This window comes from Entelurus aequoreus, linkage group LG19 (genome assembly GCF_033978785.1).
Source record: "Entelurus aequoreus isolate RoL-2023_Sb linkage group LG19, RoL_Eaeq_v1.1, whole genome shotgun sequence".
NCBI classification, from domain to species: domain Eukaryota; kingdom Metazoa; phylum Chordata; class Actinopteri; order Syngnathiformes; family Syngnathidae; genus Entelurus; species Entelurus aequoreus.
The window spans coordinates 6,395,808-6,420,807 of record NC_084749.1 but is presented as its reverse complement, the minus strand read 5'-3'; the positions used below and the strand labels follow the sequence as shown (position 1 = coordinate 6,420,807).

The window sequence follows — 25,000 nt, the reverse complement described above, 5'->3', positions numbered from 1 at the left end:
ATACTTCATGCAATCATGTTGTTTCATGTAATCATGTTGTTTCATGTAATCATGTTTCATGTAATCATGTTGTTTCATGTAATCATGTTTCATGTAATCATGTTGTTTCATGTAATCATGTTTCATGTAATCATGTTGTTTCATGTAATCATGTTTCATGTAATCATGTTGTTTCATGTAATCATGTTGTTTCATGTAATCATGTTTCATGTAATCATGTTTCATGTAATCATGTTGTTTCATGTAATCATGTTTAATGTAATCATGTTGTTTCAAGTAATCATGTTTCATGTAATCATGTTTCACGTAATCATGTTGTGTCATGTAATCATGTTTCACGTAATCATGTTGTTTCATGTAATCATGTTTCATGTAATCATGTTGTTTCATGTAATCATGTTTCATGTAATCATGTTTCATGTAATCATGTTTCACGTAATCATGTTGTTTCACGTAATCATGTTGTTTCATGTAATCATGTTGTTTCATGTAATCATGTTTCACATAATCATGTTGTTTCATGTAATCATGTTTCACGTAATCATGTTGTTTCATGTAATCATGTTGTTTCATGTAATCATGTTGTTTCACGTAATCATGTTTCACGTAATCATGTTTCACGTAATCATGTTGTTTCACGTAATCATGTTGTTTCATGTAATGATGTTTCATGTAATCATGTTGTTTCATGTAATCATGTTGTTTCATGTAATGATGTTTCACGTAATCATGTTGTTTCATGTAATCATGTTGTTTCATTTAATCCTGTTTCACGTAATCATGTTGTTTCATGTAATCATGTTGTTTCATGTAATCATGTTGTTTCATGTAATGATGTTTCACGTAATCATGTTGTTTCATGTAATCATGTTGTTTCATGTAATCATGTTTCATGTAATCATGTTTCACGTAATCATGTTGTTTCATGTAATCATGTTTCATGTAATCATGTTTCACGTAATCATGTTGTTTCATGTAATCATGTTCTTTCATGTAATGATGTTTCACGTAATCATGTTGTTTCATGTAATCAAGTTTCACGTAATCATGTTTCACGTAATCATGTTGTTTCACGTAATCATGTTGTTTCATGTAATGATGTTTCACGTAATCATGTTGTTTCATGTAATCATGTTTCACGTAATCATGTTGTTTCATGTAATCATGTTTCACGTAATCATGTTGTTCCATGTAATCATGTTGTTTCATGTAATCATGTTTCACGTAATCATGTTGTTTCATGTAATCATGTTGTTTCATGTAATGATGTTTCACGTAATCATGTTGTTTCATGTAATGATGTTTCACGTAATCATGTTGTTTCATGTAATCATGTTTCATGTAATCCTGTTGTGTCATGTAATCATGTTTCATGTAATCATGTTGTTTCATGTACCGGTAATCACGTTGTTTCATGTAGTGTCATGTAATCATGTTTCATGTAATCATGTTGTTTCATGTAATCATGTTGTGTCATGTAATCACGTTTCACGTACCGGTAATCATGTTTCATGTAATCACGTTTCACGTAATCATGTTGTTTCATGTAATCATGTGTTATAAAATAATGTTTGATAAATAATTTTTCATAAATCACGTTCATAAAATCATGTTTGATAAATCATGTTCCATGTAATCATGTTTCACGAATCATGCTTCACATATTCACGTTTCATGTAATCACGTTTCATGTAATTATGTTTCATAAATCATGTTTCAAAAATAATTTTTCATAAGTAATGTTTAATTAATCATGTTTTATGAAGCCTGTTTCATGTAATCATGCTTCATTAATCATGTTTCATGTAATTGTGTTTCATAAAATCATGTTTGATAAATCATGTAATCATCCATCCATCCCCCCACTACCCTGAAAGGGATAAGCGGTAGAAAATGGATGGATAATGTTTCACGTAATCATGTTTGATCAATCATGTTTCATGTAACTATGAGCCATGTAATCATGATTCATGTAATCATGTTTCATGTTACTATGATTTATGTAATCATGATTCATGTAATCATGATTCATGTAATCATGTTTTGTGTTACCTACAATGATTTATGTAATCATGATTCATGCAATCATGCTTGATATAATCATGATTCATGTAATCATGTACCTATGATTCATGCAATTATGATTTGTATATACTTGTTTCATGTAATTGTTTTTCATGTATTCATGTTTCATGTAATTATGATTCATGTAATCATGTTTTGTGTAATCATGATTATTATTATTTAACACAATTATTTAATTGTGTTTCATGTAAAAAAAAGGTATGATTTAATAAAACATGATCTTATGACACATGATTGCATGAAACATGACGGCATGAAAGATGCAATTAGCTTTCATGAAATCATGTTTCATAAGATCATATTTAATGCAATCATGTTTCATAAGAGGTTTTCATGTAATCATGCTTCATGCAATCACTTCATATAAAATAATCGTTCATGCGATCACGTTTCATGCGATCACGTTTCTTGCCATCATGCTAATGCCATCCATGTATGCGTGCATTATTAATAGAAAAAGCAGAAATTATGAAATAAGATTTCCCAACATGCATTGCACCAAATCAAACACAGCAATGGTGTGACAACAAACACATGCTACAAAGTAGATGCTCAGTTTGGACTGATACTGTCAATATTTGTGGATTATTGCTGTGGTATTAGGGGTGTGCTGATACAACATGTTCACTTCTGATATCATACCGATATCGGACCCTCGCTTCATGGCTGACAATGAATGATAGAGAATCACAGGACAGGAGAGACTATCACCTAGTGGCCACAATCATCCATTACATTCATCTCATGATGCAGACACGTTTGTTACTGGATACTTTCTAATACGCGTCTGCCCTGCAACTCTAGTTATTTGATACTAGTTCATATTGACAAATGTCATGTTTTATTGTTCAATGATTATTACATATGTCTAGCTTGTGTGCTATTGTGTGCTTAGCTGTTGTGTAGCTGCTAGCTCCTAGTAGCCTACAAACTAGCATGTTTACCTTTTGTAAATGACTAATATAAGAAGAAAAGACCCATTTGTAAAATTACACCTTGAATAGGTCAATATATCATAACATTGATGTTACGTCATCAGTATTTTATTTATTATGTTCACCAAAACATCACCGTGGAGTTGTTGAGTCTGTTTAGATGATTGGAGAGCTAGCTTGCGCAGCTAGTGGGTCCGTGACGATGGCTTCTGTTTTGTTTGATCAGCCGTTTTACTGCCGTGTTACAGACACCATTTGGAAACAATTAGGTATGTAAATAAACAAGTACTGAATATTTCTGTGTAAATAACTCATTTCACAACGTATATATCTGTGGCTTGTAGCCTAGTGCGGCTATTTATGGAAAAATATTCCTTCTAAAATTTAGTGGGTGTGCTTTATAGTCCGTAAAATACCCTTTTTTCAAATGTTTATTAATGTAACAATTTTGGTTGTTAGTTATGAGTTTTTGTGACTTCTGATCGTTTGTAGGGGCGCCTAAGGGAGTTTTGTGGTTCTTAAATGTTTATTATTGTAACAATTTTGGTTGTTATGAATTTTTGTGAGTTCTGATCATTTGTAGGGGCACCTAAGGGAGTTTTGTGGTTCTTAAATGTTTATTATTGTAACAATTTTGGTTGTTCTAGTTATGAATTTTTGTGAGTTCTGATCCTTTGTAGGGGCACCTAAGGGAGTTTTGTGGTTCTTAAATGTTTATTATTGTAACAATTTTGGTTGTTATAGTTAAGAGTTTTTGTGAGTTCTGATCGTTTGTAGGGGCACCTAAGGGAGTTTTGTGGTTCTTCAATGTTTATTATTGTAACAATTTTGGTTGTTATAGTTATGAATTTTTGTGACTTCTGATCGTTTGTAGGGGCACCTAAGGGAGTTTTGTGGTTCTTAAATGTTTATTATTGTAACAATTTTGGTTGTTATGAATTTTTGTGAGTTCTGATCGTTTGTAGGGGCACCTAAGGGAGCTTTGTGGTTCTTAAATGTTTATTATTGTAACAATTTTGGTTGTTCTAGTTATGAATTTTTGTGAGTTCTGATCGTTTGTAGGGGCACCTAAGGGAGTTTTGTGGTTCTTAAATGTTTATTATTGTAACAATTTTGGTTGTTATGAATTTTTGTGAGTTCTGATCGTTTGTAGGGGCACCTAAGGGAGTTTTGTGGTTCTTAAATGTTTATTATAGTAACAATTTTGGTTGTTATAGTTATGAGTTCTGATAGTTTGTAGGGGCACCTAAGGGAGTTTTGTGGTTCTTAAATGTTTATTATTGTAACAATTTTGGTTGTTATAGTTATGAATTTTTGTGAGTTCTGATCCTTTGTAGGGGCACCTAAGGGAGTTTTGTGGTTCTTAAATGTTTATTATTGTAACAATTTTGGTTGTTATAGTTAAGAGTTTTTGTGAGTTCTGATCGTTTGTAGGGGCACCTAAGGGAGTTTTGTGGTTCTTAAATGTTTATTATTGTAACAATTTCGGTTGTTATAATTAAGAGTTTTTGGGAGTTCTGATTGTTTGTAGGGGCACCTAAGGGAGTTTTGTGGTTCTTAAATGTTTATTATTGTAACAATTTTGGTTGTTATAGCTATGAGTTCTGATCGTTTGTAGGGGCACATAAGGGAGTTTCGTGGTTCTTAAATGTTTATTATTGTAACAATTTTGGTTGTTCTAGTTATGAATTTTTGTGAGTTCTGATCGTTTGTAGGGGCACCTAAGGGAGTTTTGTGGTTCTTAAATGTTTATTATTGTAACAATTTTGGTTGTTATGAATTTTTGTGAGTTCTGATCGTTTGTAGGGGCACCTAAGGGAGTTTTGTGGTTCTTAAATGTTTATTATTGTAACAATTTTGGTTGTTCTAGTTATGAATTTTTGTGAGTTCTGATCGTTTGTAGGGGCACCTAAGGGAGTTTTGTGGTTCTTAAATGTTTATTATTGTAACAATTTTGGTTGTTATAGTTATGAGTTCTGATCGTTTGTAGGGGCACCTAAGGGAGTTTCGTGGTTCTTAAATGTTTATTATTGTAACAATTTTGGTTGTTATAATTATGAGTTTTTGTGAGTTCTGATCGTTTGTAGGGGCACCTAAGGGAGTTTTGTGGTTCTTAAATGTTTATTATTGTAACAATTTTGGTTGTTATAGTTATGAGTTCTGATCGTTTGTAGGGGCACCTAAGGGAGTTTTGTGGTTCTTAAATGTTTATTATTGTAACAATTTTGGTTGTTATGAATTTTTGTGAGTTCTGATCGTTTGTAGGGGCACCTAAGGGAGTTTTGTGGTTCCGCTGCATATCATCTTGCTTTGGTGTGGGAATTGGTCAATTACGAGGGAGGAAAAAAGTAGGAGTTTCCATGCAAACACACAAACAACAAGGTTGTTGGCGGTCCAACCTGCTTTTGCTACAGAGCACCGCTCCCGTCACCGTCACTGGTCCAGACCTGCACCACAAAAGACAGGAAGGGGGCCCACCCCGGCGGCCCGGCGCTCTGGTCAGAACCCCGCAGGCGAGAGACAAGACGTGGAAGGACGGACAACAAGGAGGCGGCGTGGGCACCCACCTTCGGGCTCCGAGTTGTGGGCGGAGGAGCGCTGCTGCTCGTCTAACAGACTCTCGGAGCTCAGCGAGGCTTCAGAGTCCAGGTTCTCCTGGTCAGACCCGGGCTGCTCCATCTCCGGGAGCCGACAGGCCAGATCGTCTCTGGAGGAACAAAAAAAAAAGATCGTCACATGTAGGAGAAACTCCTCCACCGCCGGGGAAGCCTTACTTCTCCTGTTTGATGGACTTGATGCGCTCCACCAGGTTGTTCTCGGCCTCCGTGTCCGAGTCCAGAGGCTCGTTCTCAGGGACGGCCTTGAGGTGGTCCGAGGTGACCTTCTCGTGTATCTGGCAAAGCAACATGAGGCAGTTATACGCCCATCGGCTCATCTTCGCACTGCCCAGCACCCTTTTTCTGTTTTTGTTTTTTGAAGTGTGACGATAACCATAGAACCATCAATGATTTTAGTGTGACGGAGTGGAAGCAACTAAAGTGGGTACACACCAGAACTATCAATAAGTACAGACTCCAGTTAAAAACAAGTGCATACGGGCGGAGTTTGACCCGGGGACGGACTATTTCCAATGTTTTCAAAACGTGCGATTGTCTTAAAAAAAGACACTCCATTGTACGTCAAAATGTGTAAACATGCTGATGAGGTGTTAGTGGGGGAACTGCTTGAAGAGACCTGCACAATTTGGGGAAAAGAATGCTTGAAAGACCTGATGTTCACCCTAAAAGAGAGCAGTGGAACCCGCTTATGTCGACACCAGCTGACTCCTGCCAGAATCACTCAACAGTATTGCAGTGGAAAATAATTAGACTTGCATAATACTAAGGCAGAAGTGGAGTAGAAAGTGTCCAGTAATAAATGTGTCCGCATCGAAATACAGGATTTTTGTTTGTTGCCATATTTTTCCTCCATTTGCTTTATTTTTTTATTTATATTCTTGTACTTTCACATTATATTTCATTGTCTTATCTGCTAATAGTATGTTTTGATTACAATGTCTGTACATGCAAATGTCTTTTCTGCTGACTAACAAGCTAAAAGTGATCCGTACATGTGTGCACTTTATTAGTTGATGTGGTTAATTCTGCCGTGCTTTTATTTTGAAGCTCACTCTGCAGTCAGTGGCTCACCCACGGGAACCATTAATCAATTAGAAAAAAAGCTTTGATTTGTATTCTGTTTTGCTTAAATTATTAGTTTAAATGTTACTAATACACATTTGTCAAATCCAGACCTTACTGAAGAAGATAAAGTCAAATAGAAGGTAAAAGAAGGTAATGGAAGGTGGGAAAAAAGTAAAAGAAGGTTAAAAAAAAAGGTACATTAAGGTATAAGGTAAACAGAAGGTAAACTAGGTCAATAGGAGGTAAAAGATACCATACCAACTTTGTTCATAAAGCACTTTAAATTTGTAAATAAAAGGTGAAAGTGTAAATAAAAGGTAAAATAAGTATATAAAGGTAAAAAAAGATGAATTAATTGTAAAAAATAGGTAAATAGAAGGTAAGATTATGTAAATAAAAGGTAAAATAATAAAGATGAAAGGTAAAGTAAGTTAATTAAAGGTAAATACAATGTAAAAGAAAGAATATAGAAGGTAAAAAAAGATCAACCAAGGTAAAAGACGGTCAAAGGTAAATAGAAGGTAAAATAATGAATATGAAAAGTAAAATAAGATTAAAAAAGGTACATAAAAGGTTAAATAAAGTCAATGAAAGGTCAAAAGAAGGTAAAAGGTGAATAAAATGTAAAAAAGGAATATAGAAGGTAAAATAAAGTAAAAGACGATCAAATAAGGTAAATAGAAGGTAAACAAGGTTATTAAAAGGTAAAAGGACTATAGAAGGTAAAAAGATAAACCAAGGTAAACGACAGTCAAATAAGGTAAATAGAAGGTAACAAAGTTTAGGTAAAAGGTAAAATAAGTTACATAGAAGGTAAAAAAGGTAAGTAAAGGTAAAATAAGTTACATAGAAGGTAAAAAGGTAAGTAAAAGGTAAAATAAATTAAATAGAAGGTAAAAAAGGTAAAAAGGAATATAGAAGTTTAAAAAAACAAAACAAGGTCAAAGACGGTCAGAGAAGGTAAAATAATGAATATGAAATGTAAAATAAGATTAAAAAAGGTAGATAAAAGGTAAAATAAGGTAAATAAAAGGTCAAAAGAAGGTAAATAGAAGGTAAAAGGTGAATAAAATGTAAAAAAAAAAATATATAGAAGGTAAAACAAAGTAAAAGACGGTCAACTAAGGTAAATAGAAGGTAAACAAGGTTATTAAAAGGTAAAAGAAGGACTATAGAAGGTAAAAAGATAAACCAAGGTAAAAGACAGTCAAATAAGGTAAATAGAAGGTAAAATAAGTTAAATAGAAGGTAAAAAAGGTTAGGTAAAAGGTCAAATAAGTTACATAGAAGGTAAAAAAAAGTAAGTAAAAGGTAAAATAAGTTAAATAGAAGGTAAAAAAGGTAAGTAAAAGGTAAAAAAGGAATATAGAAGGTAAAAAAGATAAACCAAGGTAAAAGACGGTCAAAGAAGGTAAATACAAGGTCAAATAATGAATATGAAATGTGAAATAAGATTAAAAAAGGTAGATGAAATGTAAAATAAGGTAAATAAAAGGTCAAAAGAAGGTAAAATAAGGTAAAAGGTGAATAAAATGTAAAAAAGGAATATAGAAGGTAAAACAAAGTAAAAGACGGTCAAATTAGGTAAATAGAAGGTAAATAAGGTTATTAAAAGGTAAAAGAAGGACTATAGAAGGTAAAAAGATAAACCAAGGTAAAAGATAGTCAAATAAGGTAAATAGAAGGTAAAATAAGTTAAATAGAAGGTAAAAAAGGTATGTAAATTTTTTTTAAAGTAAAAGGTAAAAGAAGTTAAATAGAAGGTAAAAAAGGTAAAAAGGAACATAGAAGTTAAAAAAGATAAACTATGGTCAACTTAAGCAAATAGAAGGTAATAGAGGTTATGGTCAGTACAAAAATGATTGTTTATTTCAACTATGTTCCCTAAGTTGGCATATAAAGTGTGTTTAATGTGATGAGTGGATGAATGGAACAACTACTGGATGACAGACGTCTGTGGGTGCAAGTGTTCATGCTGTGGAAGTGGACGGCTGGTATGTCGCTGCTTAGTTAGAAAAAGCCCAACTTAAACGGACCTTCTTTTCTTTCTAGAAGTGACTCCTTTGGCCTGATGAGTGGGTGGACATAAGAGGCTTCCACTTGCTTACTAACACTGTGAAGAGGAGCACACCATGCTACACCAGGACTGGAAGACACATGCTACTGTGCTCCACACCAGCAGAAACATGCTACACCAGGACTGGCAGAAACATGCTACTGTGGTCCACACCAGCAGAAACATGCTACACCAGGACTGGCAGACATGCTACTGTGGTCCACACCAGCAGAAACATGCTACACCAGGACTGGCAGACCCATGCTACTGTGGTCCACACATGCCACTAGCAGTTAGTCACCAACATCTAGTAGTCTTGACTTCATGCACACCGCACTCTACTGGATACATACCACCACTCCTTTGTAAGGAGCTGAGAACCTGAGAGGTAAATGCCAGCAGTGCTAAGGAGAGACAAGGAAGCTCATTAAGCAGAACTCAGCAGCTGGTCTTCTTGGGGTCCTCAATCCAAGCAGGGTCTGCACAACAGCACTTGGTTACTCACCGTGTTCTTCCTCTTGAGTTTGAGCTGGTTCACAGCCAGAGCCTCGGCAAACTCCAGCTGCTCGATCTCCTCCATCTTCTCATTGTAGCGTCTGATCTGCTCGCTGATCAGCATCTCCACGCACCTGAGACACAGATCAGGTGCAGGTGTGTCACCTGGGTGATGTCACCTGTGTGGTGTCACCCCTCACCCCCTTCCACCCCATACAAGTAATAATAATAATAAATAACACCACCATTTGTTTGTGCTGCAAAAATGTTTTTGTCAAACTATTATGCTTTTTATCTTATGAATATTAACACTTTAATAACATAACTATAATAGCTAATAACACAACTATAATAGTTAATAACATAACTAAAATAGTTAACATAACAACTATAGTAGTTAATAACATAACTAGAATAGTTAATAACAACATTATAAAACAGTAATAAACTGTAGTGTTAACATAAAAACTATAATAGTTGATAACAAAATTATAAAAAGTAAAAAAAAGGTTAATAACACAATTATCCATCCATTTTCTACTGCTTATTCCCGTCGGGGTCGCTGGAGCCTATCTCAGCTACAATCGGGCGGCAGGCGGAACATTAAAAACAAACTATAATGTTAACATAAACACTTTAATAGTTAATAATAGAAAATTATAAAACGTTATCATAAAAACTACAATAATAAGTCAAAATATTTGCAGCACCAACAAATGGAAGAAGATTGGGGGAGACGGTGACAAGGCGGGGAGACAGTGACAAGGTGGGGACAAGGTGACAAGGTGGGGAGACGGTGACAAGATGGGGACAAGGTGACAAGGTGGGGAGACTGTGACAAGGTGGGGACAAGGTGAAAAGACGGTGACAAGATGGGGACAAGGTGACAAGGTGGGGAGACTGTGACAAGATGGGGACAAGGTGAGGACACGGTGACAAGGTGAGGACGAGGTGGGGACAAGGTGGGGAGACTGTGACAAGGTGGGGACGAGGTGACGAGACGGTGACAAGGTGAGGACAAGGTGACAAGGTGGGGAGACTGTGACAAGGTGGGGACAAGGTGACAAGGTGGGGACAAAGTGACAAGACGGTGACAAGGTGACAAGGTGGGGAGATGGTGACAAGATGGGGACAAGGTGACAAGGTGGGGAGACTGTGACAAGGTGACAAGGTGGGGAGACGGTGACAAGGTGAGGACAAGGTGACAAGGTGGGGAGACTGTGACAAGGTGGGGACAAGGTGGGGAGACGGTGACAAGATGGGGACAAGGTGGGGAGACGGTGAAAAGGTGGGGACAAGGTGACAAGGTGGGGACAAGTTGACAAGGTGGGGACAAGTTGACAAGGTGGGGAGGCGGTGACAAGGTGGGGAGACGGTGACAAGGTGGGGACAAGGTGGGGAGACGGTGACAAGATGGGGACAAGGTGACAAGGTGGGGAGACGGTGAAAAGGTGGGGACAAGGTGACAAGGTGGGGACAAGTTGACAAGGTGGGGAGGCGGTGACAAGGTGGGGAGACGGTGACAAGGTGGGGGGTCTGGATGACATCACTCGTCAGAAAATATATTTTAGAATAACTTCAAACCCATAACGGCACAAACGTACATTTTGATGGCACCAATCAGCACAAAGGTATGACAGTGTTATTTTTTGCAATGATAAGGGTGTGTGTGTGTGTGTGTCCTACGTGGTGGTCTTGGCGACGTCCTTCATGCTGAGCAGCGGGTCAGCACCATCTGGACATCGCAGCACGCAGGGAGCAAAGACGATGGCCAAGGAGTTGGGGGACATGCGGTTGTGAGCCTCCTCTTTACACACCCTGCACACATGCACCACACACTGAAGGTTACTTTCCACTCACACGCCTGCCCACTGCCCACTGGTGGGGGTGTGAGTGGAAGTAGGACCTGACGAGGTGGAAGATGAGCCTCTCCAGCGTGTTGAAGTTGGCTGTGGGGAGCTCCTCCAGCAATTTGTAGATGGCATACAGCTGCTCCTGCTTATCTGGCAGCTCTGAAGACAAACCATCACACATGTCTTATATACGTGCACAGCAGGGAGTCCAAACTACGGCCCGCGAGACAACAGGGGTTTAATAAGGAATCAATTCATTTTTAAAAGTCAATTTATATGCTGCTGTTTTGTCACCATCTTGTGGACAAAATGAGTAATTCAGGTCCATGACCACTTTAACCAGGGGTCCCTAAACTGCAGGAAGTCTCAAGTTAATTAAAAAAAAAAAATTAAATAAATTATTTTATTTATTTAAAAAAAAAAATCTGTCCTTTCTAATCCCTTTTCTACCGCTTGTTACTCTCTGGGTCTCCTGGTCGCTCAGGCAAATCATCCATCCGTCCATTTTCTACCGCTTGTCCCTTTCGGGGTCGCTGGAGCCTTTTTCATATCGTCTAAAAATGCATCTTTCCATCAATAACGTGACATCATCACGCCGCAGTGGGGCGAGCACGCGGCAAGTGCGCACTTCTTCAGTCAATTAGTGCGCAAGGAAAATAAATAAATATATATATATATACACACACACATATATATATATATATGTATATGTATGTATATATATATATATATACAACTGCAACTAACGATTAATTTGATAATCGATTAATCTGTCGATTATTACACCAATTACTCGATTAATAATCGGATAAAAGAGACAAACTACATTTCTGTCCTATCCAGTATTTTATTGGAAAAAAAACAGCATACTGGCACCATACTTATTTTGATTATTGTTTCTCAGCTGTTTGTAAATGTTGCAGTTTATAAATAAAGGTTTATTTTTAAAAAATTAAAAAATAAAATTAAAAATTTTTATTAAAAAAAAAAAAAAAAAAACTCTGCACATGCGCATAGCATAGATCTAACGAAAAGGATGACTAAATTAATCGGCAACTATTTTAATAATCGATTTAAATCGATTAAATTGATTAGTTGTTGCAGCCCTAAAATATATATATATATGTATATGTATATATATATATACAAATATATATATATATTTATATATTTATATTATATATATATATATATATATATATATATATATATATATATATATATATATATATATATATATATATATATATATATATATATATATATGAAAAGTACAGTGCTTTTCCTTAAAAAATAAGGACATTTCAATGTGACCCCAAACTTTTGAACGGTAGTGTACATATATATATATACACATATACACATATACTGTATATATACACACATATACACATATATATATATAAGATTATACTACACAAAAATGCCAACAGACATGGTCAGACATAAAAGTTACAAGTTAAAGTACCAATGATTGTCACACACACACTCTAGGTGTGGCGAAATTATTCCCTGCATTTGACTCACCCCCTGGGAGGTGAAGGGAGCAGTGAGCAACAGCGATGGCCGCGCCCGGGGATCTTTTTTTTTTGGGTGATTTAACACCCAATTCCAACCCTTGATGCTGAGAGTCAAGTAGGGAGGTAATGGCTCCACATAATGTAACACAATTTGTGGATATAATTTTTTTTAAATTCTGAATTACACCCATTTAAACCCATTACAATGCATGATGGGAAAAATGCCAAACACTATCTCCACACTTACCCATGTTTGCATTTTAGCTGCTTGATATTTCGGATTGATTACAAAACTTTAAAGGAGGTTGTCAGGGAAGTAAACAATGTAGGAGTCCAACTTTCACATACCCTTAATATCTAATTACATATCCATTATAGTAATAAAATATGTACACCTACATGTATGGCCCTCGACCAATTTTTTTTAGCCCAATGCGGCCCCAGGGAGAAAAAGTTTGGACACCCCCGATGTATGAATGGACACCTCTTTCCCCATGGCAGTGATGACTACTGCCCCCTGGTGGCCACGCTCCTCCTTACCTACTGCGTGCAGGAAGTCGTTGTAATGTATGAAGGTCATGAGAGGGTCTGGCAGCTCCCTCAGCCATTGTTTCACCAGGCCCGTCACCGTGTGGATGGGGTAATCTTCAAGGCACACCAGGTGGGGGTCTAAACAAACACAAGTCAACATAACCATCCAGGAATGCGCCATGTTGCTTGTCAACTATATTAGAACAATATAGCAACTCCTATAATCGGTTCCTTTCTACACCGCTAAGCCTTATGGGTAATGTAGTATGTAAACATTTAGCAACACACGGGCCTCCTCATTTTTTACGTATTTGTTCTAATCATATTTTTTTTGTTCCTCATTCTTCTAGCAAAGAAGCTGCATTTACATGTTAGAGATGTTGAGGTGTGATGATAATCTCTCAACAAAGTTAGTGCGATAATCAACAGTTCACAAATATTCTTAACTTGCGTGAATGTTTGAGACGGACATACACTTTAAGCGTAAAATAAACTGCAACTTGTGGACATTTAGCAGGCCTCTGGTTTTGTTTCTTTCTATAATTGTAAGTAATTATTACTATTAGTTATAATGAATTAAAACAGTGCAGTCATTTGACAGTGCGCTCTGAGTGTGTGCTTTTACTGCCATCTCAGTGTTTCCCACACATTCATTTATTTGTGGCGGCCCGCCACAAAAGAATTACGTCCGCCACAAATAAAAAAAATGGAAAAAAATATATATATATTTTTTTGTGCCTCTGTTTCACTTTATGTTGCTGGTAAATAATATGGTTGTAGTAGTAGACTAAAGTTAAATTATTTAGTATGCACTAATTCAAGGGGCAGAGCTTTAAGAGACATTTTAGCTTTTATATTTTATAAGATATATTTTTTGTAAGAACCACAATTAATAAATATATTTCAGTGAATAACTTATTGTTCAAATCTGTATATAAATATGTACATAAAGGGTTGTAATTATATTGTAAAATGGATGGATGGACGTTTAAAACAAAACTGTTATTATCAATTAGTAAGTATACATTTTTTGAGCCTTTTTAGATAAAATCATATCATTGTAGTAAATTATGCAAATTAATTGATGATGTCATGGTGACCACGCCCATAGCCACGCCCCCACCGCCACAGGTATCTTGGCAGTTTATGGGAAACATTGCATCTAGTGTCGCCTTTTAAGTATGTGCAGTAAACAGCAACACAGTATTTTTTTGTTGCTATTGTTGAATCCCTCTTTGCACTTGGCGATCACTCCAGCAGCACTGAGAGCGGACTCGGCCAAACTACCTCCAGGAAATGTTGCCATATTCAACGCCAACTAAAGAAATTGGCTCAAGAAGTTAAGCAAGGCTCCACTTTTCCCAAAAAGGCGCTAGCATGATGCTAATATACATTGATGTTGCCATTTCAACACCTCCGATTTTGTTAATGAAAACTACAACAAAGATGCACGTTACAATCAAACATCCAGTGCGTGATAAGTGCAATACTTACAGTATTAACACTTTTTGTGGCGCAACAAAAGACTACACAGCCAAGACGGAAGTGACTGGCCAACATACCATAAACTCTACACTACTGCCCTCTAATGTCTTGGACTTGCAACTGCAATTGAGACTCAGAAATGTGATAATAAAATAAGACATAACAACTGGAGAGCAGTTTACCCTTTTTCATGAGTACACAATTTACTGTTATTAATGAGTACACGATTTAACGTTAAGAGGTACACGATTTTACGTAATTAATGAGTACGGGGTCGCTGTGCACTATTATTACCGTTAATAATAGTGCACAATTTTACATTATTAATGAGTACACGATTTACCATCATTAACGAGTACCCAATATTACGTTAATTTAATGAGTACGAGGTTTAACGTTATTAATGAGTACACAGTTTACTGTTTTTCATGAGTACACAATTTACCATTATTAATGAGTACACAATTTACAGTTAATGAGTGCACAATTTACTGTTATTGATGAGAACACGATTTACCGTTATTAATGAGTACATGATTTGACGTTATTAATGAGTACACAATTTGACGTTATTAATGAGTACACAATTTTACGTTAATAATGAGTACACAATTTTACGTTAATAATGAGTACACAATTTACCGTTATTAATGAGTACATAATTTACCGTTATTAATGAGTACACAATTTAACGTTATTAAAGAGTACACAATTTTACACTAATAAGGAGTACACAATTTACCGTTATTAAAGAGTACACAATTTTACACTAATAAGGAGTACACAATTTACCGTTATTAAAGAGTACACAATTTACCGTTATTAAAGAGTACACAATTTACCGTTGATGAGTACACAATTTACCGTTAATAATAGTGCACAATTTTACATTATTAATGAGTACACGATTTACCATCATTAACGAGTACCCAATTTTACGTTAATGAGTACGCGGTTTACCGTTATTAATGAGTACACAGTTTACTGTTTTTCATGAGTACACAATTTACCATTATTAATGAGTACACAATTTACCGTTAATAATGAGTGCACAATTTACTGTTATTGATGAGAACACGATTTACCGTTATTAATGAGTACATGATTTGACGTTATTAATGAGTACAGAATTTTACGTTATTGAGTACACAATTTACCGTTATTAAAGAGTACACAATTTTACGTTAATAATGAGTACACAATTTACCGTTAATGAGTACACAATTTACCGTTATTAATGAGTACACAATTTACCGTTATTAATGAGTACACAATTTAACGTTATTAAAGAGTACGCAATTTTACACTAATAATGAGTACACAATTTACCGTTATTAAAGAGTACACAATTTTACACCAATAATGAGTACACAATTTACCGTTAATGAGTACACAATTTACCGTTAATGAGTACACAATTTACCGTTCTCCAGTCGTTGGTGCAGCTCTTTCATGCGATTGGCGGAGCCGGACTTGCGGTAGATGCCCTCGGTGTAGAGTCCCTGCATCTCCACGTGCTCCAACATCATCTCCAGGACCATGGGCACCGGGTTCTTCTCGCTGACCAGGTGACTCACACGCACACCAAAGTGCTGCCCGCCGGACTCCTCCTCGCTCTGCCGGGTGACCACATTGGCTCAAAAACAAGGTTTTTTTTTTTTTTTAACGAAACAACAAAACAAAGCTGACCTTTTTTACGCAGAAGGTGGAGCAGTCGGTGACTATTTTGCCCAGGCACTTTTTGTGGCACACCATTTTACAATCTGCAAGAGGTTGGCTTTTAGGAGGTGTCCAGATGCAGTGGGTGAAGTGGAGACTTACAGCTGCACATGTAGGCCTTCTCCATCCCCCAGATGTAGGACGTGCACTGGTCACATGACTGCATGATGTTCACCTGGTAATTGACGAAAACGTGGTCCAAGGGACTCTCCATCTAACGGGGCAGACACAAAAACTCTATGGAAATGTATTTTATGACCGGGGATGGGTACCGAATCCGGTACTTTTTTGACATTGACCAAATCCCGCCGTTCCTCACGTAAAATCCAACGGTGCCATGTTAGGTACTTGTATTGCGCCGACACAGCACAAAAAAACTAAACAAACATGCTCTAAGTAAAGCTCCCCTTTTCCAAAAAATGTGCTAGATTGATGCCAAAATACATTGACTTTGCTATTGACATGCTACTGATTAGCATTAGCAATTTTACATGGCGATTTCAACACTTCCATATGTGTTAAAGAAAACTACAACTAAGGTGATGCGTAATAAATACAATACTTACAGTATTAACACTTTTTAGCGCACGACAAAAACAAAAAAACACACCGTAAACACCAACTAACGGCTCTTAATGTCATACTTGCACATGAGACTCGGAAATGTGATAATAAACAATGAGTATGCGGTTTACCGTTATTAATGAGTACACCATTTACCATTATTAATGAGTACACCATTTACCGTTATTAATGAGTACACCATTACCGCTATTAATGAGTGTGCAATGTACCATTACTAATGAGTACACCATTTTACATCATTAATGAGTACGCAGGTTACCGTTATTAATGAGTACACGGTTTTACGTTATTAATGAATATGCACTTTACCGTCATTAATAAGTATGTGATTTACTGTTATTAATGACTACACAGTTTACCGTTTTTAATAAGTACACAGTTTACCTTTTTAATGAGTACACGATTTATCGTTATTAATGAGTACCGGTACACAATTTTACATTATTAATGAGTATGCAGTTTACCGTCATTAATAAGTACGCGATTTACCGTTTTTAATGAGTAGGCGATTTACCGTTATTAATGACTATGCGATTTACCATTTTTAATGAGTATGCCATTTACCATTATTAATGAGTATGCCATTTACCGTTATTACTGAGTACCTGGTTTACCATTATTAATGGCTATGCGATTTACCATTATTAATGAGTATGCCATTTACCGTTATTCAGTACACAATTTTACATTATTAATGAATATGCGGTTTACTGTTATTAATAAGTACACAATTTACCGTTACTAATGAGTACACAATTTTCCGTTATTAATGAGTATGCAGTTTACCGTCATTAATAAGTACGCGTTTTACTGTTATTAATGACTACGCAGTTTACCGTTTTTAATGAGTAGACGGTTTACCGTTATTAATGAGTATGCGATTTACCGTTGTTAATGAGTATGCGGTTTACCGTTATTAATGAGTACGTGGTTTACCGTTATTACTGAGTACACGGTTTACCGTTATTAATGAGTACATGGGTTACCATTATTACTGAGTACACAGTTTACCGTTATTAATGAGTACACGGTTTAACATTTTTACTGAGTACATGGTTTACCGTTATTAATGACTATGCGATTTACCATTATTAATGAGTATGCCATTTACCGTTATTACTGAGGCCACGGTTTAACATTATTACTGAGTACATGGGTTACCGTTATTACTGAGTACACAGTTTACCGTTATTAATGAGTACACGGTTTAACATCATTACTGAGTACATGGTTTACCGTTATTAATGACTATGCGATATACCATTATTAATGAGTATGCCATTTATCGTTATTACTGAGTACACCGTTTACCGTTATTAATGAGTACACGATTTTACATGATTAATTATGCGATTTACCGTTATTAATAAGTACACAATTTACCTTTATTAGTGAGTACACAATTTTACGTTATTAATGAGTATGCGATTTACCGTTATTACTGAGTACATGGTTTACCGTTATTAATGAATACACGATTTACCGTTATTAATGAGTACACGGTTTACCGTTATTAACAAGTACACAATTTTACGTTATTAATGAGTACGCGGTTTACCGTTATTAATGAGTAGAATATTTACTGTTATCAATGAGTATGTGGTTTCAACACATCCAAAATGCGTTAAAGAAAACTACAACTAAGGTGGTGCGTAATAAATACAATACTTACAGTATTAACACTTTTTAGGGCATGACAAAAACAAAAAAAAAACACCATAAACACCAACTAACGTCTCTTAATGTCATACTTGCACATGAGATTGGGAAATGTGATAATTAACAGGATATAAAAACTACAGAAGTTATCAAAACTAGCTCAATGTTGTATGTTACTATAAAAAAATTAAAAAAAAAAAAAATCAAAAACAATATTTATTAACACACACAAAAATAACAAAACTCGGTACCGGTATCGATTCCCATGAATTGGTAGCGTATGAGTTCAAGCTTCTGCCAGTAAAAGATTACAAAGATGACAAACTTACACTTTTGTCTTTTTTCCGTCGCTTCTTCCGGGCTTTAGCGGGCTGGAAAACAAGCAGAGAGCCACCAGGTGTTAACTTCATTTCTCACGGCGTTTTAAACGTTCTACATTGGTCCGGTAAAAGCAGATGTTTGACGACTCTTGTGACGATGTCGCCATCTTTGTTCTTCTTCATCAAAACAATGAGTGTTTCTTCTGGAGGCGGGAGAGGAAGCAGTGTCACGTGACAGCGTCTTCCTGCTGGGAACAAGCTCTCTTCTACGAATCTAACATTACAGGCAGCAAGGTCATGCGAGCCAACAGCGCCCCCAAGTGGCTAAACCACGCAATGACGCACATCATGGCTGGGGAAAGCTGACTTTTTTTAATAATGTCATTTATTATTCATGAAGCGAAACAAAAACGTTGTGTAGAATCAGACACATTATTTTTTGTGAACATAGTTATTCAATTGTAACTCTCTGAGGTAAATAATTAGAATGTATTTCTTCATTTGCACATGCATTCCAAGTAATACACGGGTTCATTACGCCTCATTTTTGCAGTGAAATAAATCTTTTTTGTGGTGATTGTAAAGTCAGAAACTTGTCTGATCCAGAAGTAAAACCTAAAGTACATAAAACACCTTCATCCAATCTGCAGGTACATTAAATGTGTTAGTTGATAGGAGTACACCTTTTTTATATATCACACAAAGTAATCACACTGCAGGACCGCTCGTATCACACATGATATCACACACAAGTAAACAAACTGCGGGACCGCTCGAATCGCACTTGATATCACAAACGCTGCAGGGCTGCTTGTATCGCACATTATATCACACAAGTAAACAAACTGCAGGACCGCTCGAATCGCACTTGATATCACACACACGCTGCAGGACTGCTTGTATCGCACATGATATCACACAAGTAAACACGCTGCAGGACTGCTTGTATCACACACAATATCACACACAAGTAAACAAACTGCAGGACCGCTCGAATCGCACTTGATATCACACACAAGTACACACGCTGCAGGACTGCTTGTATCTCACATGATATCACACACAAGTACACACGCTGCAGGACTGCTTGTATCGCACATGATATCACAGAAGTAAACACGCTGCAGGGCGGCTTGTATCACACATAATATCACACATAAGTAAACACACTGCAGGACTGCTTGTATCGCACATGATATCACACATAAGTACACACGCTGCAGGACTGCTTGTATCGCACATGATATCACAGAAGTAAACACGCTGCAGGATGGCTTGTATCACACATAATATCACACATAAGTAAACACACTGCGGGACTGCTCGAATCGCACTTGATATCACACACAAGTGCACACGCTGCAGGACTGCTTGTATCGCACATGATATTACACACAAGTAAACCTGCTGCAGGACCATTTGTATCGCAAATGATATCACACAAGTAAAAATGCTGCAGTACTGCTTGTATCGCACATGATATCACACACAGGTAAACACGCTGCAGGACTGCCTGTATCGGACATGATATCACACACAAGTAAACAAACTGAGGTACCGCTTGTATTGCACATGATATCACACACAAGTAAACAAACTGAGGTACCGCTTGTATTGCACATGATATCACACACAAGTGGCCTGTGATAAAGTGGTGACTTGTCCAGGGTGTACCCCGCCTTCCGCCCGAATGTAGCTGAGATAGGCTCCAGCACCCCCCCGCGACCCCAAAAGGGACAAGCGGTAGAAAATGGATGGATGGATCACACACAAGTAAACAAACTGCGGGACTGCTCGAATCGCACTTGATATCACACACAAATACACACGCTGCAGGACTGCTTGTATCCCACATGATATCACACAAAGTAAACACACTATAGGGCCGCTCGTATCACACACAACAAAAACACGCTGCAGGACTGCTTGTATCGCAAATGATATCACACACAAGTAAACAAACTGAGGTACAGTTGTATCGCACATGATATCACACACAAGTAAACAAACTGCGGGACCGCTTGTATCGCACATGATATCACACAAGTAAACATGCTGCAGGACTGCTTGTATCGCTCATGATATCAGACAAAAGTAAACAAACTGCGGGACCGCTCGAATCGCGCTTTATATCACACACAAGTAAACAAACTGCGGTACCGCTTGTATCGCACACGATATCACACACAAGTAAACATGCTGCAGGACCACTTGTATCGCACATTATATCACACACGTAAAAATGCTGCAGGACTACTTGTATCACACATAGCACACACAAGTAAACACGGTGCAGGACCGCTTGTATCGCACATGATATCACACACAAGTAAACACAGTGCAGGACTGCTTGTATCGCACATGATATCACACACAAGTAAACACAGTGCAAGACTGCTTGTATCGCACATGATATCACACACAAGTAAACAAACTGTGGGACTGCTCGAATCGCACTTGATATCACACACAAATACACACGCTGCAGGACTGCTTGTATCGCACATGATATCACACAAAGTAAACACGCTGCAGGACCGCTTGTATCACACATGATATCACACACAACAAAAACACGCTGCAGGACTGCTTGTATCGCACATGATATCACACACACGTAAACAAACTGAGGTACCGCTTGCATCGCACATGATATCACACACAAGTAAACAAACTGCGGGACCGCTTGTATCGCACATGATATCACACAAGATGTCACACAAGTAAACATGCTGCAGGACTGCTTGTATCGCACATGATATCACACAAGATATCACACAGGATGTCACACAAGTAAACATGCTGCAGGACTGCTTGTATCGCTCATGATATCACACAAAACTAAACAAACTGCGGGACTGCTCGAATCGCACTTTATATCACACACAAGTAAAACTGTGGTACCATTTGTATCGCACATGATATCACACACAAGTAAACATGCTGCAGGACCACTTGTATCGCACATGATATCACACAAGTAAAAATGCTGCAGGACTGCTTGTATCACATATAGCACACACAAGTAAACACGGTGCAGGACCGCTTGCATCGCACATGATATCACACGTAAGTAAACACGCTGCGGGACCGCTTGTATCGCACATATCACACAAAAGTAAACATGCGGCAGGACCCCTTGTATCGCACATGATATCACACAAGTAAATATGCTGTAGGACTGCTTGTATCACACAAGTAAACACGGTGCAGGACCGCTTGTATCGCACATGATATCACATACAAGTAAACACGCTGCAGGACTGCATGTATCGCACATGATATCAGTGACTTTACAAGTCTGATACTTGTTTTGTTGGGTGCTATCGGACTGATATCAGGTGTGGACTTCTCACCTTGGCAGGTTCTGCCTCCTGCTTCTTCATCTCCCCTCGAATGAAACCGTCCAACACGGACTGGAAGAGGTTGACCACAAGTTGGACTTCTCCTTTTTGTTTGTCTCCGGCCAGATGGATGACTTTGTTCTGGTAGCCTGTCATCAGACCCTTGTAGCCGATAGTGGGCTTCTAGTATCGGCAGGAAAGGAGTTAGAGGACAACTGCACTGTGGGGGAATTTTGCTTATCCTTCACAATCATTATGAGAGACAAAAGTAGTTTTTTTTGCATTCTAACATGTAAAAATGGTATCATTCTTGGTGGCTATCAATGCAGCTAATGGGAGCAAACAATCCTACCTCTAAAAATGTATTCAAAAACTGCGGGGGACGTTTTTTTTCTCGGTTTATTTGGGTAAGCACTCCATTTATGTCGAAATAGCATGGCCTCAAGTTCCACAAAGTCACTTCCACCTCACCCTCTCAGCTTCCGTCTGCTCTAACGTCTCACCCTTCTTTCGTGCTGGCAGCAGTTCATCCTCCGTATATTCAGCTTCAAAAATATAATGTTGTAAAGTTGACCAAAAAATTGCGATCTTTGTTGTTTGTTACCGAGTCTGCCGTGATTTAAAAACACTCGCGTTTGTTTCCAGAAGTCGGAACACACATTTGTTGCCAGAAGTCGGAAGTGCGTTGCTATAGGAACTAAAATAAATGCACGGAAGAAATAATTAAATAAAATGACCAAAATACGGTATATATTGTACATATTACATATTGTTATGAAGGTGTCTGTTACTACATTATATATATACTTGCAGTGTGTATATTGTACATATTACATATTGTTATGAAGGTGTCTGTTACTACATTATATATATACTTGCAGTGTGTATATTGTACATATTACATATTGTTATGAAGGTGTCTGTTACTACATTATATATATACTTGCAGTGTGTATATTGTACATATTACATATTGTAATGAAGGTGTCTGTTACTACATGATATATATACTTGCAGTGTGTATATTGTACATATTACATATTGTTATGAAGGTGTCTGTTACTACATTATATATATACTTGCAGTGTGTATATTGTACATATTACATATTGTTATGAAGGTGTCTGTTACTACATTATATATATACTTGCAGTGTGTATATTGTACATATTACATATTGTTATGAATGTGTCTGTTACTACATTATATATATACTTGCAGTGTGTATAAAAAAACGTTAGAGGCTTTGAAGGCTACAATGGTGACCATTAGTCGCATATTTCAAGCGTTTTATATCATCTTTAAAATAAAAAATAAAAAAAGACATGTGTTCTTGTCTCTCATACTGATTGTGAACGAAAAATGTGCAGTTGCCCTTTAAGGAGGATTAAGGGGAAACACTCTTGGTGGAAAAGAGACTTACGGGGAAAGAATACATGGCTTTGATGGTCTCTCTGAACTGCATGGTGGCCGTAACAAAGATGGCCTCTGTGGCTGATAAGGATTTCCCCCTGGAGCGGAAATCATTGACCTGCAAAGGAGGCACAAACACGAGGAAAGTGGTTGAAATGTGAACATTTTCTTCTGCATTAGACAGAATAATGCCGACAAGTGACGCGAAGTAAGGCTTCCCTCTTTCTATATGTGCTAGCTTGATGCTAATTTACATTGGATTTTCCATGTCTATGGTAAATGAAATGTAAATTAGCATCAAGGTAGCACATTCTATTAGCATTAGTGACGTAAAGTAAGGCTTCACTCTTGCTATATGTGCTAGCTTGATGCTACTTTACATTGCATTTACCGTAGACATGCTACTATTAGCATTAGTGACGCAAAGTAAGGCTTCCCTCTTTCTATATGTGCTAGCTTGATGCTAATTTACATTGCATTTTCCATAGACATGCTACTATTAGCCTTAGTGACGTAAAGTAAGGTTTCACTCTTTCAAAATGTGCTAAATATCATAATATTTTTTTTAATAATAATAATAATAACATCAAACTAGATGAGGCAATTCCTGAGGGAATTGCGTGTGAATGCTCCAATGCTGAAGTTGAACTGAAATCCTGGAATTTTTTTTTAGAATTGTTGAAGTAGAGCACTCAATTCCCAAACAGGCTGAATATTTTGAAGTTGGAACAGTTTGAATCAGATGAAAAATGTGGGAATTGTGCAACTTTGAAGAATGTCACATTGATTTCAATGGGAATTTCCCCCAAATGTGGGAATTTCGGGAAAAGCTGAATTTTTTTTGAAAATGGTAAAAAAACTTGAATGGTCTGAATGAGTTGAAATGGTTGGTGTTGGAATTTTTTGAATCGGTGGAGAAATGTTGAAGTAGTACCATGTTGAATTGAGAAATGGTATTACGGAATTCCTGGAGTTTTGGGAAAACCGGGATTTTTTCCAGTTCAAAAAAACAACTTCACCTTTTGTCCTGATTAAGAGGAATGATTTGACGGCGGAACAGTTGAAATGCATTGAAAAATGTGGAAGGAGTAGTTGCCAGAAAAAAGGGTGGAAATAGGGCTCTTTGGAAAACCAGGAATTCTGGAAAATCCTGAACTTGGAAAAAAGATGGTTTCAATTTCCAGAATGGTGGAATGTGTTGAAGGTGGAATGGTTTGAATCGGTTGAAAAATGTGGAAATGGCGGATGTTTGAAAAATGGCCCGGAAAACCTGTAATTCTGGGAATTTTTGGAATTTGTCAAGGGGAAGCCCGCGAT

General features: G+C 37.1%; 1 protein-coding gene across 8 annotated transcripts in view; it reads right to left on the bottom strand.

The window, feature by feature from the left end:
• Positions 1-25,000, bottom strand: part of si:zfos-588f8.1 — a 207,002-nt gene that overhangs the window by 1,756 nt on the left and 180,246 nt on the right. For 5 of the 8 annotated variants that reach the window (XM_062027754.1, XM_062027753.1, XM_062027756.1 and 2 more), the window contains 13 exons: positions 23,694-23,801; positions 22,283-22,453; positions 18,936-18,977; positions 16,465-16,576; positions 16,333-16,406; positions 16,067-16,259; positions 13,168-13,296; positions 11,161-11,266; positions 10,941-11,072; positions 9,265-9,388; positions 9,113-9,163; positions 5,795-5,913; positions 5,588-5,727 (listed from right to left, as the gene is read on the bottom strand). In XM_062027754.1, the coding sequence (XP_061883738.1) occupies positions 5,588-5,727; positions 5,795-5,913; positions 9,113-9,163; positions 9,265-9,388; positions 10,941-11,072; positions 11,161-11,266; positions 13,168-13,296; positions 16,067-16,259; positions 16,333-16,406; positions 16,465-16,576; positions 18,936-18,977; positions 22,283-22,453; positions 23,694-23,801 (1,501 nt within the window). Of the gene's footprint in view, positions 1-5,419; positions 5,468-5,587; positions 5,728-5,794; positions 5,914-9,112; positions 9,164-9,264; positions 9,389-10,940; positions 11,073-11,160; positions 11,267-13,167; positions 13,297-16,066; positions 16,260-16,332; positions 16,407-16,464; positions 16,577-18,935; positions 18,978-22,282; positions 22,454-23,693; positions 23,802-25,000 lie in introns of all 8 variants that reach the window. The other 3 variants (XM_062027755.1, XM_062027760.1, XM_062027759.1) reach the window with 2 other exon arrangements.